Below are 18,744 nucleotides of genomic sequence, written 5' to 3' on the forward strand. Positions count from 1 at the left end.
GATTATCCATCTGTCTTCACTGGAATGTCAGATCCTTGAGAACAAGGGCTCTATCTTGTTTATCTTTGTATGCTTGGTGTCTGGCATAGGTGCTCAATAAAACCCTTTTGAAGGAAGGAAGGGAGAAAAGAACAGAGAAAGGGCTCTAGTTCCTTGGTTTTCAATGTTCATGGTCCCCCATCCAGCAAAGGGAATTCCGGCATTTTTTTTTTTTTTTTTTTTGGTGGTACGCGGGCCTCCCACCGCTGCGGCCTCTCCAGCTGTGGAGCACAGGCTCCGGACGCACGGGCCCAGCGACCATGGCCAATGGGCCCAGCCACTCCGCGGCATGTGGGATCTTCCCAGACCGGGGCACAAACCCACGTCCCCTGCATCGGCAGGCAGACTCCCAACCACTGCGCCACCAGGGAAGCCCGAATTCTGGCATTTCTGAGCCTTATGTGCAAGGTGATAAGAGCAGGTGTTTACTTTTAATTTCCTGAGAATTGTCATCCTTTTTTAGTCTAAAGGCAATAATTAGTTATAAACTTTTCTCCAGCTATAGTTCTGGCTTTCTCTGTGTGGATGGTACGGACACTCTGCAAGTGTCAACTGCATTCCTTATCCTAGGCCCTAATCTTAGGAGCATTTAGTTTAAAATCAAAGTTATTAATTACTGAATGTTATTGAAAACATAAATGGACTAAACAGTACTGGGTTTGGGGAAGGAGATAAACAAAATAAATAAAACAAAAATACCCCAGTGCCCAAGAAACTTGTAAGAAATAGAATAAATAGGCTAGAAAAGGCAAGATAATAAAAACCAAGAAATATAGGCAAAGTGAAAATAGTTACTGAACTTTATACTGTTCAAGAAAGGCCAGAAAGAATGAATTTTTTGTATCTCAATAGAGCTGTTTTCATTATTTTGTTATTCACGTTACTTCAGTTTGCCAACTGATTCATGGTCATCCTTTAATTTTTGTACATGATGTGTGGTAGCTGCCAAAATGTATATAATTGTTTCTCCCTATTAGAATTAGAATCTTCCATTTCCTTTACTGTGGATTCCATTTTTATCTTCATTTTACCTGGATAATACTTGGTGTTTAATACTTGGTGTTTAATACCTGTCTAATACTTGGTTCTCCTTAATAAGAGACTTCTTCAAAATTCAAATGAATTGCATACTTAACACGATGGATTGTGTCAACTTAATATGATAAAATAGGTCCATTTAGAAGGCATACTCACACACATGGTGTTATGGACTGAATGTTCCTTCCTCCCCAAATTCATATGTTGAAGCCCTAACACGTGAGTGATAATATTTAGAAATGGGGCCTTTGAGAGGTAATTAGGGTTAGATGAGGTCTTGCAGGTGGTGCCCTTGTAATGTGATTAGTGCCCTTATAAGGAGAGACCCCAGAGAGCTTTTCCTTTATCTACCATGTGAGGACATAGTGAGAAGAAAGTCATCCGCAAGCCAGAAAGAGAGCTCTCACCATAACCTGACTATGCTGGCACCCCTGATCTTGGACTTCCAGCCTCCACAACTGTGATATATTTATTTCTGTTGTTTAAGCCACCAAGTCCCTGGTATTTTGTTATGGCAGGTCAAGCAGACTAAGACACGTATGCAACCTATATTTTGTATGTGATGATTAGAAGATCAAGTTTCTTTTTAACAGCCACATATTAGATACCTGGACAGATATATTTGTGTGACTCTCCAGAGCTGTAGCTATAATCAAGAGCCACTCAAGACCACAGTCTCCTGTCAGTTTCTCTGCTGCTTGGCAGTAGTTTCCATGCCTATTTATTTCAAATGTCTTTGTGAGTCCTGCCATGTTTTTGCAACTGCTCCAGGGAAGCACAAGCACAGTGGAGGTCTCTGACGCTTTATTGCAAGAGGCTCAGTGATCTTTTATTGTGAAAAATAATCTGATTTTTATTACCTACCTTAAAATTATTTTTTTCCTGACACATGAACAAATATGTGGAGCAGAATAAAGATCATTTCTAAAGTATAAAGTCCCAAGTTGCTATATGATTCTTTGAATCATCCATGACAAGCTGTGGAATGAGACATGTGTTTACCATTTATTTTATCATTCTAGACTCTTTGAGATTCTGGGTTATTCATAGTTTGGTGATATCAATGACTATATAAAAATTTTCTTTCTTGTAGTAGAAATAATAATATATTTATCAAGGAGGTCCAAAATAAAGAAATAGGGCATCAGAATCACATTCACTTTGCTGTTAATTCATGCCATGTTTCTCATGAGATGTTACTATAAGGAAACTTGAAGTAAGCTAGAACATTCAATGTTTCACCTGCTTTTAATATATTTATTAATTTAATGAAGTCCTTATTTAAACATTTAAATACCTATTTTTCTTTTGTTTAAATTTTTCTTTAATTTTATTTAAATAAAATACCTTACCTCTGCTAATACAATCCGAAGTGAATTTTTGCCATTCGAGTCTTATTTTTTACTCTAGTAATGCTTTCCTGTCATAAAATGTTATATGTCCCATATTTCCTAGGACAGTAGTATGTCCAGTACGTGAAATGACACATTTGTCCCAATCGAATAAAAAAGAGAATATGGTCGACTTTTATTTTCATGATATGCTTAAAATATATCAATGGGTCATATTCTTTCATATGTTCTAAAGAAATATGCCAAGTTGAAACTTTCCACAGTTACTCAAATTTACTGAAAGAGGGGAGGATGACAGCCTATTATTGGATTTAGATAAGTCAACAGCAACACTCTCCAGATCATTAGAAAAAACAGTGGTTATAGGAACTCTTTGAAATGTGCTACAAAACTGTGGAAGACTTTTGTACAGATATTTAAGCAGAGATTACTGTCTGGAAATTTTTACGTCACTATTGAACATGGCAGAGAGAAAAAGTATGTAAACATGAACACTGGAAGGAAAACAAACTATGTAGTGATCTTCGGTATTGTCTTCCTCTACTCTTCAAACCACAAATATGTCCTTTTTAAGCTTAATTCACGTCCCCTGCCTTATTCAAAAAACCTCAAGATTTATCTACTAAAGACTGTGTTCAAATATCCCTTTACTCACTCTTGAAACCCCTTTAGAATATGTAGATATTATTGATATGGTATTTATATATACACAAGTATGCTTATATAATATGTGGTCATATGTGTTCTCTGTCCTTAATGAAATTATTTGTTCAGGTTATCTAGGAAAAGGAATGCATTCACAACCACTTACTGAAGGTCTGCATGTGCCGATCATTGTGCTAAGGAGGAGTTATAGTGAATAAAGGCAGAAGCTGCTCACTGTCTGACAGAAATTACTTCTTCCTCTTGTATAATTCACCATAAGATAACAGAGGATTCTGCTTATAATAAATAGTCAATTCAGTTGATAAAAGCTGCCAAGAAGCATCAGATTAAGACTTTGATGGACCTTTAAGGGGTAAGGGAACACAAGGTTTCAGGAGCCTGTGAAAAGAGGCACCCGTAGTCCCACCATGCTGTGTCCTCTTGGTGTCCCTTTCATCGTCCTAGTCTTAACCTCACATGGCTCTGGGACCTCACCTTCAGTGCTAGAGTTTCAAGGATTATGTGTACTTGGAGGCCACATCAGATATTCTGGCAAGGCAGGTCTTCAGTCTTGGCGCTGTCCCAGGTCAGCATTTTTTAAGAGTAGCGTCAGCTTGGAAAAAGTGTGTGTCAGCCCTCTTCTTTAAAAATGTATCTTATTCTTAACAAATCTCCAGTTAATTAAAGGAAGAAGAAACCAAAAACAACCTTGTTCTTAGCTTCTCTCAGTGACCAAGGCTCTTTATGCCTGTGGTAAAGTAGGAGAGCTTAATAAATATAAAATGGGACAAAATATTATTGTACAAAACATTCCCTCCAGCCCATAAACATTAATTGATGGTAGTGTTCCCTGAGAAACCTTTACCAAAGCTTGGGAACCCATCCAATAGCACAGACCATTTTTTTTTTTACTCCCTCTGGATTCTTGTATTCAGAATTAGGTCTCAAATGTCTTTTAGGGAGAGAAAAACACGTTTTGGAATATTCCAGTTCCTTTATTTTTATAATTGCCATTGAGGGTGCTAGAGATGAATTGGAGTGCTATTTAGCAATCTGTGAAGTTTCAACATCTTTGTGGAGCTCAGTAGGGTTCTTGGAAAAATACTTTTTTTCACAGATTTAGCTGTCAATTTTGGTTTTCTTACCTTCCTTTTTATGTTCTGATGCTTGAAATAATATGAAAGAACATAATTTATATGAATAATACCTTATTTTCATGGAATTCTAGTATCAGAGGGCTTTAGCATGTTTTAAAGACATTCTACAATTCTTTCAACACATCCACATATGAAATAGGCTACGTGTGTCATTGTTGTACCCTTTTTGCAGATCAGAAGGTTGTAGAATGTAATCCAGTCTTCTCATCTCTTCCAATAGACAGCTCTGCCACTGAAAAGGAAAAACAAGCTACGTATCAGATAAGCAAGAGCTGGTCTCCACCCTACTGTATCCTGAATGTAAATGTGTGTATTTCTCACAGGTTATTCGTGTGGGGCATATTTTCTTAAGTACCCAATAAGAAATAAGTTGTGGCTCCTAATATCAGGCTTTGCACTATATTCTATTTAGAAGATAGATTTGTCAGTCTCATACTTGTTTTCTCTTATTATGAACAGTTTCTAGAGCCAAGTGAAGATCTGAGAGGTGTAGTAAGAAATATATGTGATCCCTTTCACAGGCTTATGGTTTACAAATAATTAGAAATGCACAGAAAGTCTCCAACAATTAAAACAACAATTAGTCTGGGTCTCTGTGTAAAATGGTTCATTGTCATGATAATCAAAGCCACAAAATTTCCATTTCCCAAAATAACCTGAAGCTGTTGGATGCTAAAATGATTACCGATAGCCACTATCACATGGTATATACTTAAGTTTCAACTTTTGAAGTACTTACCTTCTAAAGGGTGTGGTGGCATTCACTCATTCAGTCAGTCACTCATTCTTCGGTTATACACAACTTCCTCCCAAAAAGCCACTTGGAGCGTTCCCTCTGATCTGAGAAATAAGGCTGCTTGATTTGTTCCAAAGTAAGCCTCTAACAGTCCTATCTGGCCTGCACTCTGCTTCATGCCACCCTCAGAAGCAGGAACCTGAGTGGAAGGGAGAAGAGGGAAGAGCCATCTACTTCATTACATGGGGAAGAGCACTTGACAAGAGTCAGAAGACTACAGCTGGACTCGTTTTCTTTGGTCTTGAGAAAAATCACTTAGCTCCACTTTCCTCATTTTAAAACTAGGGTGATACCTTCCTAGTCTATATTACTACGTCATGAAAACTTGAGTTTATTATGTTTATGGAGAATTAAGGATATGACTGAATATTTAGAAAATTTCTAGAATTTATAATCTGTGAAAAAAAAACAATATAACATATCACCATCCTATTTTTAATAATTTAAAATACCCATGAATTTCAAATGAGATAATGTTTATGTTATGTTTATGAAACGATTCCTAAACAGAAAAGCTCTATTCTTATAAATAATATTAATATTTTTATTAATATTTCTATCTCTTTGATCTCATCTTCCTAACCAATTACCTTAAGTACAAGTTATGTTTATCACTGGGGCTGGCGTTATGCATTAGAGCAATCCTAATCAAGGTAGATGCCAGGGTTATGGCTAAGACCTCGTTCTTGAGTTTAAGAAATTTACAGTCAGTTTAAAGAAGTCATGTCTGGTGCTGAGCAGGTGCTCAATTTGCGTTACCTTGAATGAGATAATAGTAGTGCATACCTAAAGATCAGAATCACCTGACTGCCTGAAAACAAGGCAGAGGGATAATGAATCTTGAGCAGGGTTGGGGAGAGGGTATATTGAGTGGAGGTTGGGAATAATCACAACTGGTTTGCTTGGATTCCTTTTTTCTCCGTTTACTTTCAATAATATTTAGACTTTGAAGGCTATGTATAAAGGTATTTTGAACCCGAAATCTGTGTACCAATGACACATTGTCATTGACACCTAAGACGCAAAGATGCGTTCTGCTATATTTTCAAAACACCGTTGACTTCCAAACATAGAACCTTTAGTCTCATGTTATTTGTTAATCAAACTGACATTAGTTAAAATGGCAATTTAAAAAAATATTTTAAACTCAAAGTAGTCAACATATTCATTTATCCTTCATGTACTGATAGGGAAATCTATTCTAAAAATTCTTTGGACTTTTGACAGTTACAGATCTCTCTTCACCCTACCTCCTTTTTTCTGAACTTAAATTGCCAGTCATACAAGAAAAAAACCACTTAACCTGTGCAGTAACACCTAACTGTAAATTTGGTGTGACATCTAACTGTAGATTCAATGCTTCCTGAAAAAAGATTAGTAGTTTTATAGTCTATCCCTAAATATTATATAGACCTTAACGATATGTACATATGTATGAAAACTATTTTTTATTAGAATACAAACATCAGCCTAAGTAAAACTTTAAAAATATACAAGCCAAGATATTCATAGTTCCATAGCTATTAGGAACAGCAGAGAAATAATCAATCTTTAGACTTCTGTGGGGGGAAAAAAGGTTTAAAACAGATACATTTTAAATTAGTTCCTTCATAAAAGAACTTTCTAAGAAAGAGCCTGTGGCACATAGCTCATCAATCCTTGTGCAATCAGACCTTCCATTGTCTTCTGAGGGAGAGCTGCCACCTCACAGGCCTGGCCCCTTTAATGGGTGAGTAGCTTCTGAAGAAGCATTATGACACCCAGATGTGGAGTTCTTTGAAGCTGCACTTCTGGGGAACCATCATTTTTGTTACAGAGCAAGAGTAATATCAGAATTTCCTGGGAATCGGTCATCAAAGGAAATTATCAGCAATTCATAGACTATCTTTTTGCATTTGCTTCAGCCTCGAGGGTAATCACAAAAGATTATAGTCTCCATTTCAGCTTTCATATCACTGAAATATTCTTCTCTGCCGAGAACATGATTGATTTCCAAAGGTCAGCTTTTAACCACAGCTTCAGGAGGCCACTCGGACTTCAGTGGTTTGATAACTGCCAACGATTGTTATTGTCATATTGTTCTGTTGTGAGGCAGAAATTTGGTGATTTCTGACTAATTATCCTTTAAATAAAGTGACATATCAACTTCTCATGCTGTTAGATATAAGTATTTGTCCCATTTTATTAAGTGTTAGACGTTGGGGGAGAGAGAAGGGTGAATAAAAATTTTCAAATGAGTGTTGGGAAGACTTTGAAACCAGCATCCTGAGATTGAATTTTAGAATGGAAAACAGAATAATTCAGAAATGTTTTTGAAAGTCTTCAAAGGGAGTCGGTAGATTATAAATACAAATGATTTTTGCTTCATGAGACTTCATGAACATTACTAGGGATTTTGTGTTTTGTGACAACTTGCTACGTGATTCATGTAGGTTTTTCTCCATTGTTTGATTAGGAAATATTAAGGCCATATCCATAGCCAAAATATAAGCAAACTGGGCACATTTTTAACTTGATGATTTCATTTGCTATATTCACTTTTCTCATACATATATATTGCTTTACTCAGAACATACAGGGACAGAAAGGGCTTTGTGTATATTTGAAATGAGTTTGGTAGATAAAACAGTTTTACCCAGAAGTGACTAGATTTCCTTACAAATTCAAAAGAGAGGAAAGCAGTTCAGTTTAAACTATTTTTGGTTTGAACCATAGCCTCCTTGCAATAACGTAAAAATAATTATAAATCAAATGAATAAATGTTAAATGTCAAGCTGTACCATTAACAGAGCCTTATTCAATAAAGTAGTTATCACCCCAGAGAGCAGAGGAAGGCACTTTATTAAGGCTCTTTATTTTATTTTACAAGTATGGTATATTTTGTATAATAAAAATGCAGAGTTGAACCAAAAATGTTTTTTTTTGTTGGGGGGTGGTATGCGGGCCTCTCACTGTTGTGGCCTCTCCCATTGCGGAGCACAGGCTCCGGATGCACAGGCTCAGCGGCCATGGCTCACGGGCCCAGCCGCTCCGCGGCATGTGAGATCCTCCCGGACCGGGGCACGAACCTGCGTCCCCTGCATCGGCAGGTGGAGTCTCAACCACTGCGCCACCAGGGAAGCCCCAAAAATGTTTTTTTGCTGAGAAGAGTTGATATGTATACACATATACATCCATACAAAAAGGCAATAGTAAGGTGAATATATAACATAAAATAGTTTTGATATCACCTGTCTGCAAAACCACTCAGGGACCACTTTCCTAATTAAAGTCCTAAAATGTTAAGTGTGACAGGTAAGCCTGCAAGAAAAAGGAGGACCAGTAGAATCAACGTTGGGAGAGCAGTGACATCCTTGAATGGGGATGGGGGAAGGGCACAGATGAAATGCAAGATGCCCAGTTAAAGTTGAATTTCAAATAAACAACAAATCAGTTTTATTACAAGAATATCCTATGTAATATTTGATACATTTATGTTGAAAAAAAAGATTTTTATTTGCCAATCTGGCAAACATAACAGGAGATCTGGGTTCTGGTCTTAGCTGAAGAGGCTCAAGCAGGTTACTAAAATTCTCCATATCTTTTCTCACTTTCACGTGAGGAAGTTGGACTAAAATCAGGCTGGTGAGACTGGGACCTGACCTACGTGCTTTAACCAGACCTGTTTTCAGCATTTTATTATATTGAATTTCCAGTAGGATTCTGTTTGGGGGTAGAACGGTGTGGGGAAGGTTCTAAAACTCAAAACAAATAAAAAACAGTTTGAAAATGTAGACGATCTCTGACATTGTACCGCTGTGTCATGAGAGTGTGGCATGGGAGAGCCCACAATGCTTAGTATTGGAGCATTCCAGATTTGCCGCCTTGCATTGAGCCTTTTAGTCCTCACCTGTCAGGTTTCTTCTGAGTGCAAGACTAAGGAATGTGTTGTCCTCTGGGGAAAAAACACTTCATTTCTACTTTGCTTTACAGCATGAAGAATATATCCAAACAGGTCCAGATTTCCAATTTTGCAATTCTTCCTGCCTAGTGGGGTTTTCTTCTCATCTTAAGCCTTTTTAATTTGTGTCACGGACCTGTTTTGCCTCAGCATCAGGATATATCTGATTAGTTACTGAACAGCCTTTCAAACTTAGCTTTGACAGAATGGTTTTGAAAGGATGTCAGTTAATGCATTTGGCTGTTCAGCAGGTGTATTGATTTTTAAATCAAGAAAGCTCATTACTTCTCTAGTCTCTTAGAAAGCCCTTGTGACATTTTTTTTTAGCCCATTTCCCAGAAAATAGGAAAATTTATCACTACTTAGATTTGGAGACTTAGCACTAATAATTTTTAAGAACTACATTCATAAGCATCAGCAAGTAGTCTTTGGTTATTTGTATGCCTTTTTTTCCTCCTAAAGAACAAAAAGTTCTAGTTTTATTTTATTTATTTATTTTTTTGCGGTACGCGAGCCTCTCACTGCTGTGGTCTCTCCCGTTGCGCAGCACAGGCTCCGGATGCGCAGGCTCAGCAGCCATGGCCCACGGGTCCAGCCGCTCCGCGGCACGTGGGATCTTCCCGGACCAGGGCACGAACCCGCGTCCCCTGCATTGGCAGGTGGACTCTCAGCCACTGCGCCACCAAGGAAGCCCAAGTTCTAGTTTTTTAAAAAGATATTTCTCAAACTTATCTCTGGCTCTGAATTTTGTTATGGAAATTCAATCCTGGAACCAAGTTTGGGGGTTGTTTTCAAGCCACTGTTTTAAAAAGAAAAACAGGAAAGGCCAAGAAGTAGGTGACTGTGTTCTATATAAGACACTAGCCTATCCTTCCAAACCTCAGGATGTGTTTCTTCTTTCAATGTCCTGTAGAAGAATCAGTTCTCATAAGCTATCCTCAAATGAATCTCTATCTTGTTTAGTATTTTGCACATCTATTGAAAACCTATACTTCAGTCCATATTCCTGAAATGGTTTATTTCTTGTTTTATTTCACCCTGAGGAAACAAAATACTAAATAAAACATAGGTAACACCTGACTCATTTATTTTAGATTCTCTTGGTGAATCCAGTTCCTGTTCTCATCACTCTAAATAGTGTTTTTCTTTGGATGAGAGAGTTTATTGTCACCTATGTACGCCTTGGGCTCTTTGTATTTTTGAAATATGAATATGCCTCTTTGAGAAATATAAAGTATAAATACTTTGAAGGTAGTAACTTTTCCACAGAAAAAAAAATTAATAGTATTTGTCATCATTTCATTTCTTCTTCTATGCTATTAAAATTCAGAATAGAGCTAAATTCTTATTAATTCTCTTCCAGGTAGTTTTTCATCTTTCTTAAAAATTTTGTAACTTTTCTCATATTCTCTCAAAAGTGCATCTAATAATTTTATAGAAACTTTTTGTTACCTTGCGTTTGACAGTTGTTACTGATCTTTCAAATCTGTATGCATGCATTGGCCAAAAATTAGTTATAGGAACATCGAATAGTAAACATAAAATGAAAATCCTTTCAAGAACTTTCTTTGTGTCCTGATGGAAAAACACCTCTCTTTCCTCATGGTTCCCAGTCATATCTAAGCATTTCTTGTTCAAGAATGAAAACAAAGAAAGAAAAGGACTGGATTTCCTTAGGAGATATAGTTTAGCTCATACCTTAATGCCTTTTCCCTACATTGAAATGAGCACCTGAATTGGAATTGAGCATAGGCTGGGCTCCCTTAATACATCATATTAACCAATTAGACCTTCCAAAATACATTTTTAACCTGAATATGGTTACATATGCTACTGAATTTCAATTCTTAAGTTTACTCATCTAATGTTTCAATAGGAATATCAACACCCAAAATGTTGCTGGGTATGTGTGTGTCCGTGTAGTACGGTATGAGCAAACCTTCAATTAAGTCTCATACCCATGGCAGATGTAAGCTGAAAGTCTTATTTGTTAAACTGAACTTTTTGAAATGCTCTTTGATGTGGCTTCTTAAATTACCCAGCGGCATAACTACAGCTTTGCTACATCACTCTTGATCCCTGGCAGCATGGAAAATCACCAGGCATGTAGAGCCAGCCAGGAAAATGGAACATTTTACATTTGCACTGACCATATGATTACACACAAGGATCGACTGTCAGAGTTAGACATTCGGCTTCAGTAAGGTGTGCGGGTCTAATCTTAGGGCATCTCCCGTTAACAAAATAACTACTGTCTGAAAAAGAACTTAAAATTTATTCCTTCTACTTAGAACAATTTAAAAATTATCCATCAAAGTGTTAAGCTGGTTTTCCACTAAAGCGGGGGGCGGGGGGATGGTGAAACCACCCCCTGCTTTCCTTTCAGCTTTTTTGCTTGTACCATTTGGTAACTCTTTAAAGTTCTAAAAGTGTTAAAAGTGAAAAACATTATTTTCATATGATATCTTCACAAAAAACTGCTAGAGCTTAGCCAAAATATGTACTTATTTAAAAAACAGAGAAGTAACTCATGGGTATTTTGGTTATTCACTAAAAACTACCAGGCCAACCACATTGTACCAGAAACCCACCAGGAAGGTCTCCAGGTAAGATGCATCTAGCGCTAAGCACTCATCCTTAGAGAACTTCCAAAAACAGATCACTTTAGTTTCCCTTTCTCTTTAAGGACATGAGGATAGTGGTGGCTGTGAGTGGTGTCCCAGTTGTTGTCTTGGGACGTGGTAGTTGAAGAAAATCCTCTGTGGAGAGCTCATAGATGGCTTTGAAAGCCGAAGGGCATGCCCTTTACAGTTTTTACCAGTGATATGATTCCGAATTCTGTATCAACTATCTAAATCATGGGATAATGTCCTTATCTTTACATACTTAGTATGGTTTTACATGTGAAAGTATCAGAATCAAAGTTGTATCAAGACAACGAAAATGTTTTTAGGAATTGTCCATGGTAAAATTGTGTTTCTTTCCCATTCTCCTGTTTTATTTTTTTCATAGTACTTAAAACACTCTGAAAATACCTTATTTATAACTTTAGATATACAGGTTTCCCCCACTATCCCAAAATGGAGAATTCCTATGACATTTTTCCTAAGTAGAAATGTTGTGAAGTGAAGAAGCAATTAGTTTAGGATACATCTTGCTAATGGATGCACAAAATAAATCCAGATAAAGAATAGATGCTCACACACACTGTTCAAAGCTATGGTGGCTTGATCCTGAGATGCTCAGTGTAGTTTCCGGGGAAGGAGCTTGGTGGTGCCACTGTCACTGCTTGAGATGCGCACTGCCTCTATAAAGGTTTGCACAAAAGAAATGCTGAACGCTATTTTCATTTTTCAACTTTTTTCATGAAAGCAAAAATTCTCTTGGGATTTCTTTCAGTTAGTGAAAACAGGTACTGATGTAGGTCTTTCATAAAACCAAGTGGCGTAAAGCAGACTTTCAAAAAGCAGGGGATGCTTATATAGGTCTCCCCAACTAGAATGTTGTATTTTTGAAGGCTTGTTCTCTACTGTATGTCCAGCTCCTAAAACAGCGCATGATAGCCATTTAATAAACTATTGTTAAATGAATCAATTTTCAATAAAATACAGTGTGCAAATTGAAAATTATACATTTATAAAAGTGTGACGTGTTGGAAAGGAGCAAAAATTCCCAAGGACAGAACTAAGTTGATATGAAATAATCTCTAAAAAGGTTGCACTTTTTATTATCAGAGTGCTCTAGAAAGAAGACATTACTTTATGGCAGAAACACACATCTCTAACATTCTGTATATGTTTCTTTTTTATTCTTCTAGAAATGAAACCAAGGTGGAATTTCTCCCAAAAAACTACTGGAAAATGCAGTTTAGTTTCCTTTCAAAATAGATCTTCAAAATAGATCCCAGGGTGTTTTTTCCTTATTCTAGTCATTCTTTTTGTCAGTGGAATATATAACGCTTATTTGATGAATCCCAGAGCTTTTCAAAGAAGGCCTGGCAATATGGAATTTGAGTGAAAGGTATCAAACTTTCTAAATTCATTTTAAAGGAAAAAAAGAAAGGAAAGAAAAGAAGAAAATGAAATTCTAATCTATGCTCTACTCTGTTTGGTTGCTTCAAATCTCTGGGCAGACTGCACTTATATTTTCTACAGGGATTTTTTGTTTGTTTTGCAGTACGCGGGCCTCTCCCTGCTGTGGCCTCTCCCGTTGTGGAGCACAGGCTCCGGACGCGCAGGCTCAGCGGCCATGGCTCACGGGCCCAGCCGGACCGGGGCATGAACCCGTGTCCCCTGCATCGGCAGGTGGACTCTCAACCACTGCACCACCAGGGAAGCCCTCTACAGGGATTTTTGACCAGTACGAGGGAGGCTCTGGAAAGGGATCCCGGGATCCCACTTAGTTTCTGCAGCAATCAGATCCTTCTAATTGTGAACCAGCCTCAAAATATGTAAAGGTCTACAACATTTTGATAAAATAGTAGTAGTAATAATATAATAATAGCTTTATTGGATCTGAGACTTAGATCAATGTGACCTATTTTTTCTTAAGTGCATGTTATTTTAGCCTTTATGCCATTTCTGGTTAACTTTCTGGTGGCGTAATGGTATCCCTGCGGTACAGGGGCACAGCTGATTTTGTTTCCAAGTCACAGCCAATGTGTGGTTTTAGCAAAGAGCTAAATATGGCACTTGATTGAATCAACAGTCTGTGGAGAACGTGGCATGTCATTTGTCTTCCTTTCAGTGACAGTTATAGCATTCTGGTGGACCCCTGTCAGGATGCTCTGGGTAGGAAAAGCAGTGGCAGGATAGCAAATCTCAACTTTTACATATTCCAGATGCAAAAAGGCAGGTCTCACAGTAGCACACAGCTCCAGTGTAACGTTTCATGTGGTTTATTTTTATTGAGACTTCTGATTTGAAATCCAAAACAGTACAGAGTTGTGTGGTTGAAGTAACATTGCCAACAATATGCAGTTGTTTGTATTTCCTGTTCTTTGAGAAAAGGAATTTGTCTTGCAACCGTTGTGTCTGCTTTGTTTCTATTTAAGTTTTCAAGGATTTGAAACAAGTAAAACAGTAATAATAAAGGTATGTGGTCAGAGCATTTAAATATAAAAGGCAAAACCTTTTTTGAAGTAACTTCAGAGAAATATTGCTCTTCAGTGACATAAGCTATCACTTTTAAAAGTGTCACTTCATGAATATTTGAAGTTCTAATGAGACCCTATTGTCTCACTCTTTTCCATAAGTCCAACAATGAAAAAGGAAGGGATGAAGAAATAGTCATTCTTTTTGTACTACTGTAATTTTACAATATTGCAGTTTAAAAAACTGATGCTTTGCCAAACTTCCAGAAAGCCCTAAATCACAAGGATTTAGTAGCTGAGATCTGCTTTGCAGAAATCAAGGACAGGTGCAAGTGATGACCATCACCTGCTACGTGTAATCTCTAAGTATTCGGGGAACTTTCTTTTTTTTCTGTGTGATAGCCCAACAGTTACAACAGGGAAAGAGGACAGGACAGCCCCAATTTTTATTTATGGCTTTCCTGAAGTAACCCAAGAAGAAATGGGCTTATCTTAAGAAGGGCATAAATCGGTCAGAAAGAGAAAAACTGAGACTCACTTCTCCAGGAAACTTTTACTTAAACACCAAGTAGGGGCTTCCCTGGTGGCGCAGTGGTTGAGAATCCACCTGCCAATGCAGGGGCACGGGTTCAATCCCTGGCCCAGGAAGATCCCACATGCTGCGGAGCAACTAAGCCCGTGCACCACAACTACTGAGCCTGCGCTCTAGAGCCCGTGTGCCACAACTACTGAGCCCACGTGCCACAACTACTGAAGCCCATGTGCCTAGAGCCTGTGCTTCGCAACAAGAGAAGCCACCGCAGTGAGAAGCCTGCGCACTGCAATGAAGAGTAGCCCCCGCTCGCTGCAACTAGAGAAAGCCCAGGTGCAGCAACGAAGACCCAACGCAGCCAAAAATAAATAAATTTTAAAAAATAGAAATAGAAAAAAATACATAAAAAAAAAAGCCATCAATAGGCCTTATGTGTAGCTTGACTAGACAGCTGCCCTCCAGGCTGCAGAAATTCTAGGAACACTCCTCCTTTCTTCCCATTTCTCACACTCTACAGCAGTGCCACACATGATACCCAGCATCCCTGCTTGGTGGTCAGTTAGCAGGGAAGAGTTGGGGGAGAGACTCTCACCTGAGTTTGACTCCTGGCTTCAGACCTACGAACTTGAGGGTGAGAAGTTATTAAACCTCTCAAAGCCTCGGATTCCTCATTTGTAAAAGGAGGATAAAAATGGTATCTGCCTCATGTGATGGTGGAGAGTACACTAGATAATCCCTTAGTATAGTTCCTGGCACGTGGTGAGAGCTCTAAGTCTAAGCTGCTCTTATTAAGATGTTTATTATTATTATTACACAGCTAGAGAAAGGAATTAAAAGGCAAATACCCCAGGAGGATAACACATTGATGTCACTGTTAAAGGGAGGATCCTGGATGCTTGAATTGTGAGAAAATCAGAAAAGGGGGGGAAAGTCTAAAGTAGGGGTGGGGCAAGAGGGGACAGACCTTTCTGTGCTTTCTCGTGCCTCAGTGTTTTGCTTAATCGCCATCTGTTTTCACTTTTTAACTTTTACAATAATGTCCTTTCTTGTGTTTGACTCATCCTACCCCATCTAATCTGGGACAATGTCTGAAACATATTAGGCCTCCAGAAATGTTTGTTGCATGATTGATCTTTAACTTTTTAAAGTCAAAAACCTGGTTTCTACTTCTGTTTAGTAGAAAAGCTAGTATTGCCTACTATATTGTATAAGTGGTGACCAAATGCTTTTTAGAATGTTGGTTAAAGCAGATAGCTAAGCTTAAGATGAAATGTCCTCATCTTTAAGAATATTATGGATACCCAGCCACATATAAGAAAGACTTGTATCATTCTTGAGCATCTTTTTTGCTTTTTAATTGAGTGGTGCTTGCTTTACTCCCACACCCAGCCCCACTGGATGGGTAGTGAAGTCACTGTAAGACTCTTACAAGAATACAATTCGAACTTCATCCCCTTGAAAATTATTGCGAAAGGTTTGTAATTTTATTTTCTTTGCCTAAAATTCCATCAAGGAAAGTTATCTCAAATATAAATGTCATCTAGTACTATCATTTGATCATGTAGTCCCTACCTTAGATTCCCTGCCCGCCCATAGTCGTCATCCTGACTTTAGTGAAATGCTGCACTGTTTCTTTTCCCTGTGGCTAGGTTTTATTTGCAACTGCATGTGTTTTTATATGATTGCTTACTCTGTGTGGATATAAATTACTTTTTGGAATACTCAGTGAAAGTAGATCTTTTAAAAAAAACTCACACAGATTTGTATTTCCATAAACTTGGTGAATACATCAAGATATCTGTTCTTATTTTGATATTGAAAATATAATAGATGGTGTGATAAGGCCACCTTCCTTAATTCCTTTTATAAGTACTGTAATAGAATAGTTAATTTGTCCATACGTAGCCTGCAATCATCTCCTCAATTCCTGGTAAAAGCCACAACCCCATCTTTCATTTTTATTACCTACCAGTTAATTGCACTAATAGGTTTTGTTTTTCATTTCTACATGACTTTCATTAGCAAAAGTGGAAAGTGTTAACTCTTGCTGCTTTTTAGTTAGTAAGCATTTCAGGCTTTTTAATCAGAGATGAGCAAAGAAACTGGATTTTTAAAAATTTTGTGTGAATGTGCTTGCTAGCCTCAAAATTCCAGATGACTACTTCTGACTTTTACTTTTTTAGAAAAGAAGAGGCTTATTTGGGACCAATAAATTCTGCCAGGTAAGGAATATTGGTAGCTAGAGCTATGTGGTAGGGTTTTTTTTCCTTAAAGAAAAGCTTTTTTTAGCATTGTTTACCAGTGAAACAATCTTCTCAATCCACAGACAGCTTTCTTGTGCAGTGTGAACTAGTATGACCTAATCTGAGTATTTAACAAGGCAATTGCTTATTTAAAAGTGATATAAACATTTTAATAAAGATGTTTAAAAACACTTCAAATATCTTTATTAAAATCTTTAAAACTTCAAGGGTTTGTTGTATAATTGTAGTACCTCCAATAATTTTGCTGAGTACTCTACATATGAAATCATTATGGTATAGATATATAGTTTTGACTATACTAAATTGAATCACATGTATTTATCACATTTTAGGGTTTATGAGAATGTTTTTATTCATCTTGATTGTTTTATTCATCCTGAAAATTGGTGATTGAATAAAAGACTTGCCATTGATTTAGTTATACATATCTCATTATGATTAGAGAAAACTGATTTTGCATTAGTGGAGGAAAAAATTTAAGTTAATATAAATTAACATCATATTTATTATTTTTATCTAATTTTTAGAGTATTGTAGGAATGCTACAAGAAAAAAATTCAGGATTTTACTACTTTATACTTTTAAAAAAGAGAAAGATCTGAAAGCCTTTTCTATGTTATTGCTAATTATGGACTCCACTGAAATGACCCAGGTATTTGTAGTTACTGCATCAGATGGCATATACTCAAAACATCAGCTGGGCAGTGTCTGTTTCAAGATATCAGATGAATTGGCCAATGGAACGTTCTTTCTTATACCATTTAAAGTCTTCTTTCAACTAAATCATGTCCTCCCAAGTGACATTTGAATAAGAAGTATAATTATATAACTCTATGATAAACAGAGAAAGATAAACAAGATTTAGAAAAAAGTAGACCTTTTCTTGAAATACCTATAACAAAATAGAGAATCAAGTGGAAAATAGAAAAATTTGTTCCAAGTGAGAAACATGGAAGATAAAATTTTCATATGATTAGTGGTAAGTCATTCAAAGGATGTAAAGGCAGCAGGAGTTAATGACAGGTGACAAGGAAGGGGGTAAAAGGACTGTGTTTTATGAGGACAGGTAGGATTATATGTGTAAAGTAGAGAAGTCGATTCTAGTTAAGAGTTTCTTGAAGGAACCTCCTTAGTTTGCTTTTCATGGAGCAGATGGCTGGGAACTTGCCTGCCTTAGTATTGGGGGTGCTCAGCCACAACTCACCTTTCAGGAAGAGAATGCTCAGCCTTGGGGAACATAAACAGTACTTTCAGGCTGGTAGGGTACAAATGTGAGATTTGAGTAGACAAATTTGTATCAGGGGTTACTTGAAAAATTATGTAGGCAGCTAACAATTTCAAAAATGTAAAGAGAATGTTTATATCCAAGGGTTGTGTTGGAGCTCTCAACAGATATCTTTGTTTACTAAAAATTTGGAGCTAAATTTTTGTAGATGTATTTTTGTCTATGTTTTCATATTGCAGTATGGGAATTACTAGGATAGTGCATTTATTTTAGATGATGGAAGTTTTAATTTTTAATGGTAACTTTCAATATACTTTTGAAATGAGTAATAGGAAAGGATATACATTAAAACTATGTTTTCATGCATATTGCTGCTGTTTTTTAAAAGTCTATTTTAATTTGCTTTAAAGAAAAAATGTTAAGTGAATAATAACATATACAATAGTATATAGATACAGCAAAAATAATAAAAGTGGCATGCAGAAAATATGATTAGGAAATATTCATATACTTTTATCTTATATAGCTCACACATCACTAGATGTATTTTTTTAGAACATGAGAACAGAAAATATCTCAATAAAATGCTCTTATTTTTTTAACTTTGCATAACAGTGTAGTTTTTCCATCCTGCCAATATAGTTAGGCTATTTTATTTTTAAGC

The 18,744-nt window shown here is 36.9% G+C and overlaps 1 protein-coding gene and 1 long non-coding RNA gene across 5 annotated transcripts in view; one reads left to right on the top strand and one right to left on the bottom strand.

The window, feature by feature from the left end:
• ZNF385B (zinc finger protein 385B) overlaps window positions 1–18,744 on the top strand; it is a 315,959-nt gene that overhangs the window by 236,843 nt on the left and 60,372 nt on the right. Inside the window, exon 3 of one of the 4 annotated variants that reach the window (XM_027126899.1) lies at window positions 16,775–16,813. The exons of the other annotated variants lie outside the window; for them this stretch is intronic. Coding sequence (XP_026982700.1) covers window positions 16,775–16,813 — 39 coding nt within the window. The remainder of the gene's footprint in view (window positions 1–16,774; window positions 16,814–18,744) is intronic. 4 annotated transcript variants of the gene reach the window in all.
• On the bottom strand, window positions 24–12,248 carry LOC113630969 (uncharacterized). The gene is made up of 3 exons (XR_003437151.1): window positions 12,170–12,248; window positions 11,033–11,038; window positions 24–34 (listed from the first exon to the last, which is right to left on the bottom strand). It is a non-coding gene; the product is annotated as an uncharacterized LOC113630969 (long non-coding RNA).

Source organism: Aethalodelphis obliquidens, unplaced genomic scaffold, assembly GCF_003676395.1.
Source record: "Aethalodelphis obliquidens isolate GAN/ISIS:26980383/991018 unplaced genomic scaffold, ASM367639v1 scaffold2, whole genome shotgun sequence".
NCBI lineage: Eukaryota > Metazoa > Chordata > Mammalia > Artiodactyla > Delphinidae > Aethalodelphis > Aethalodelphis obliquidens.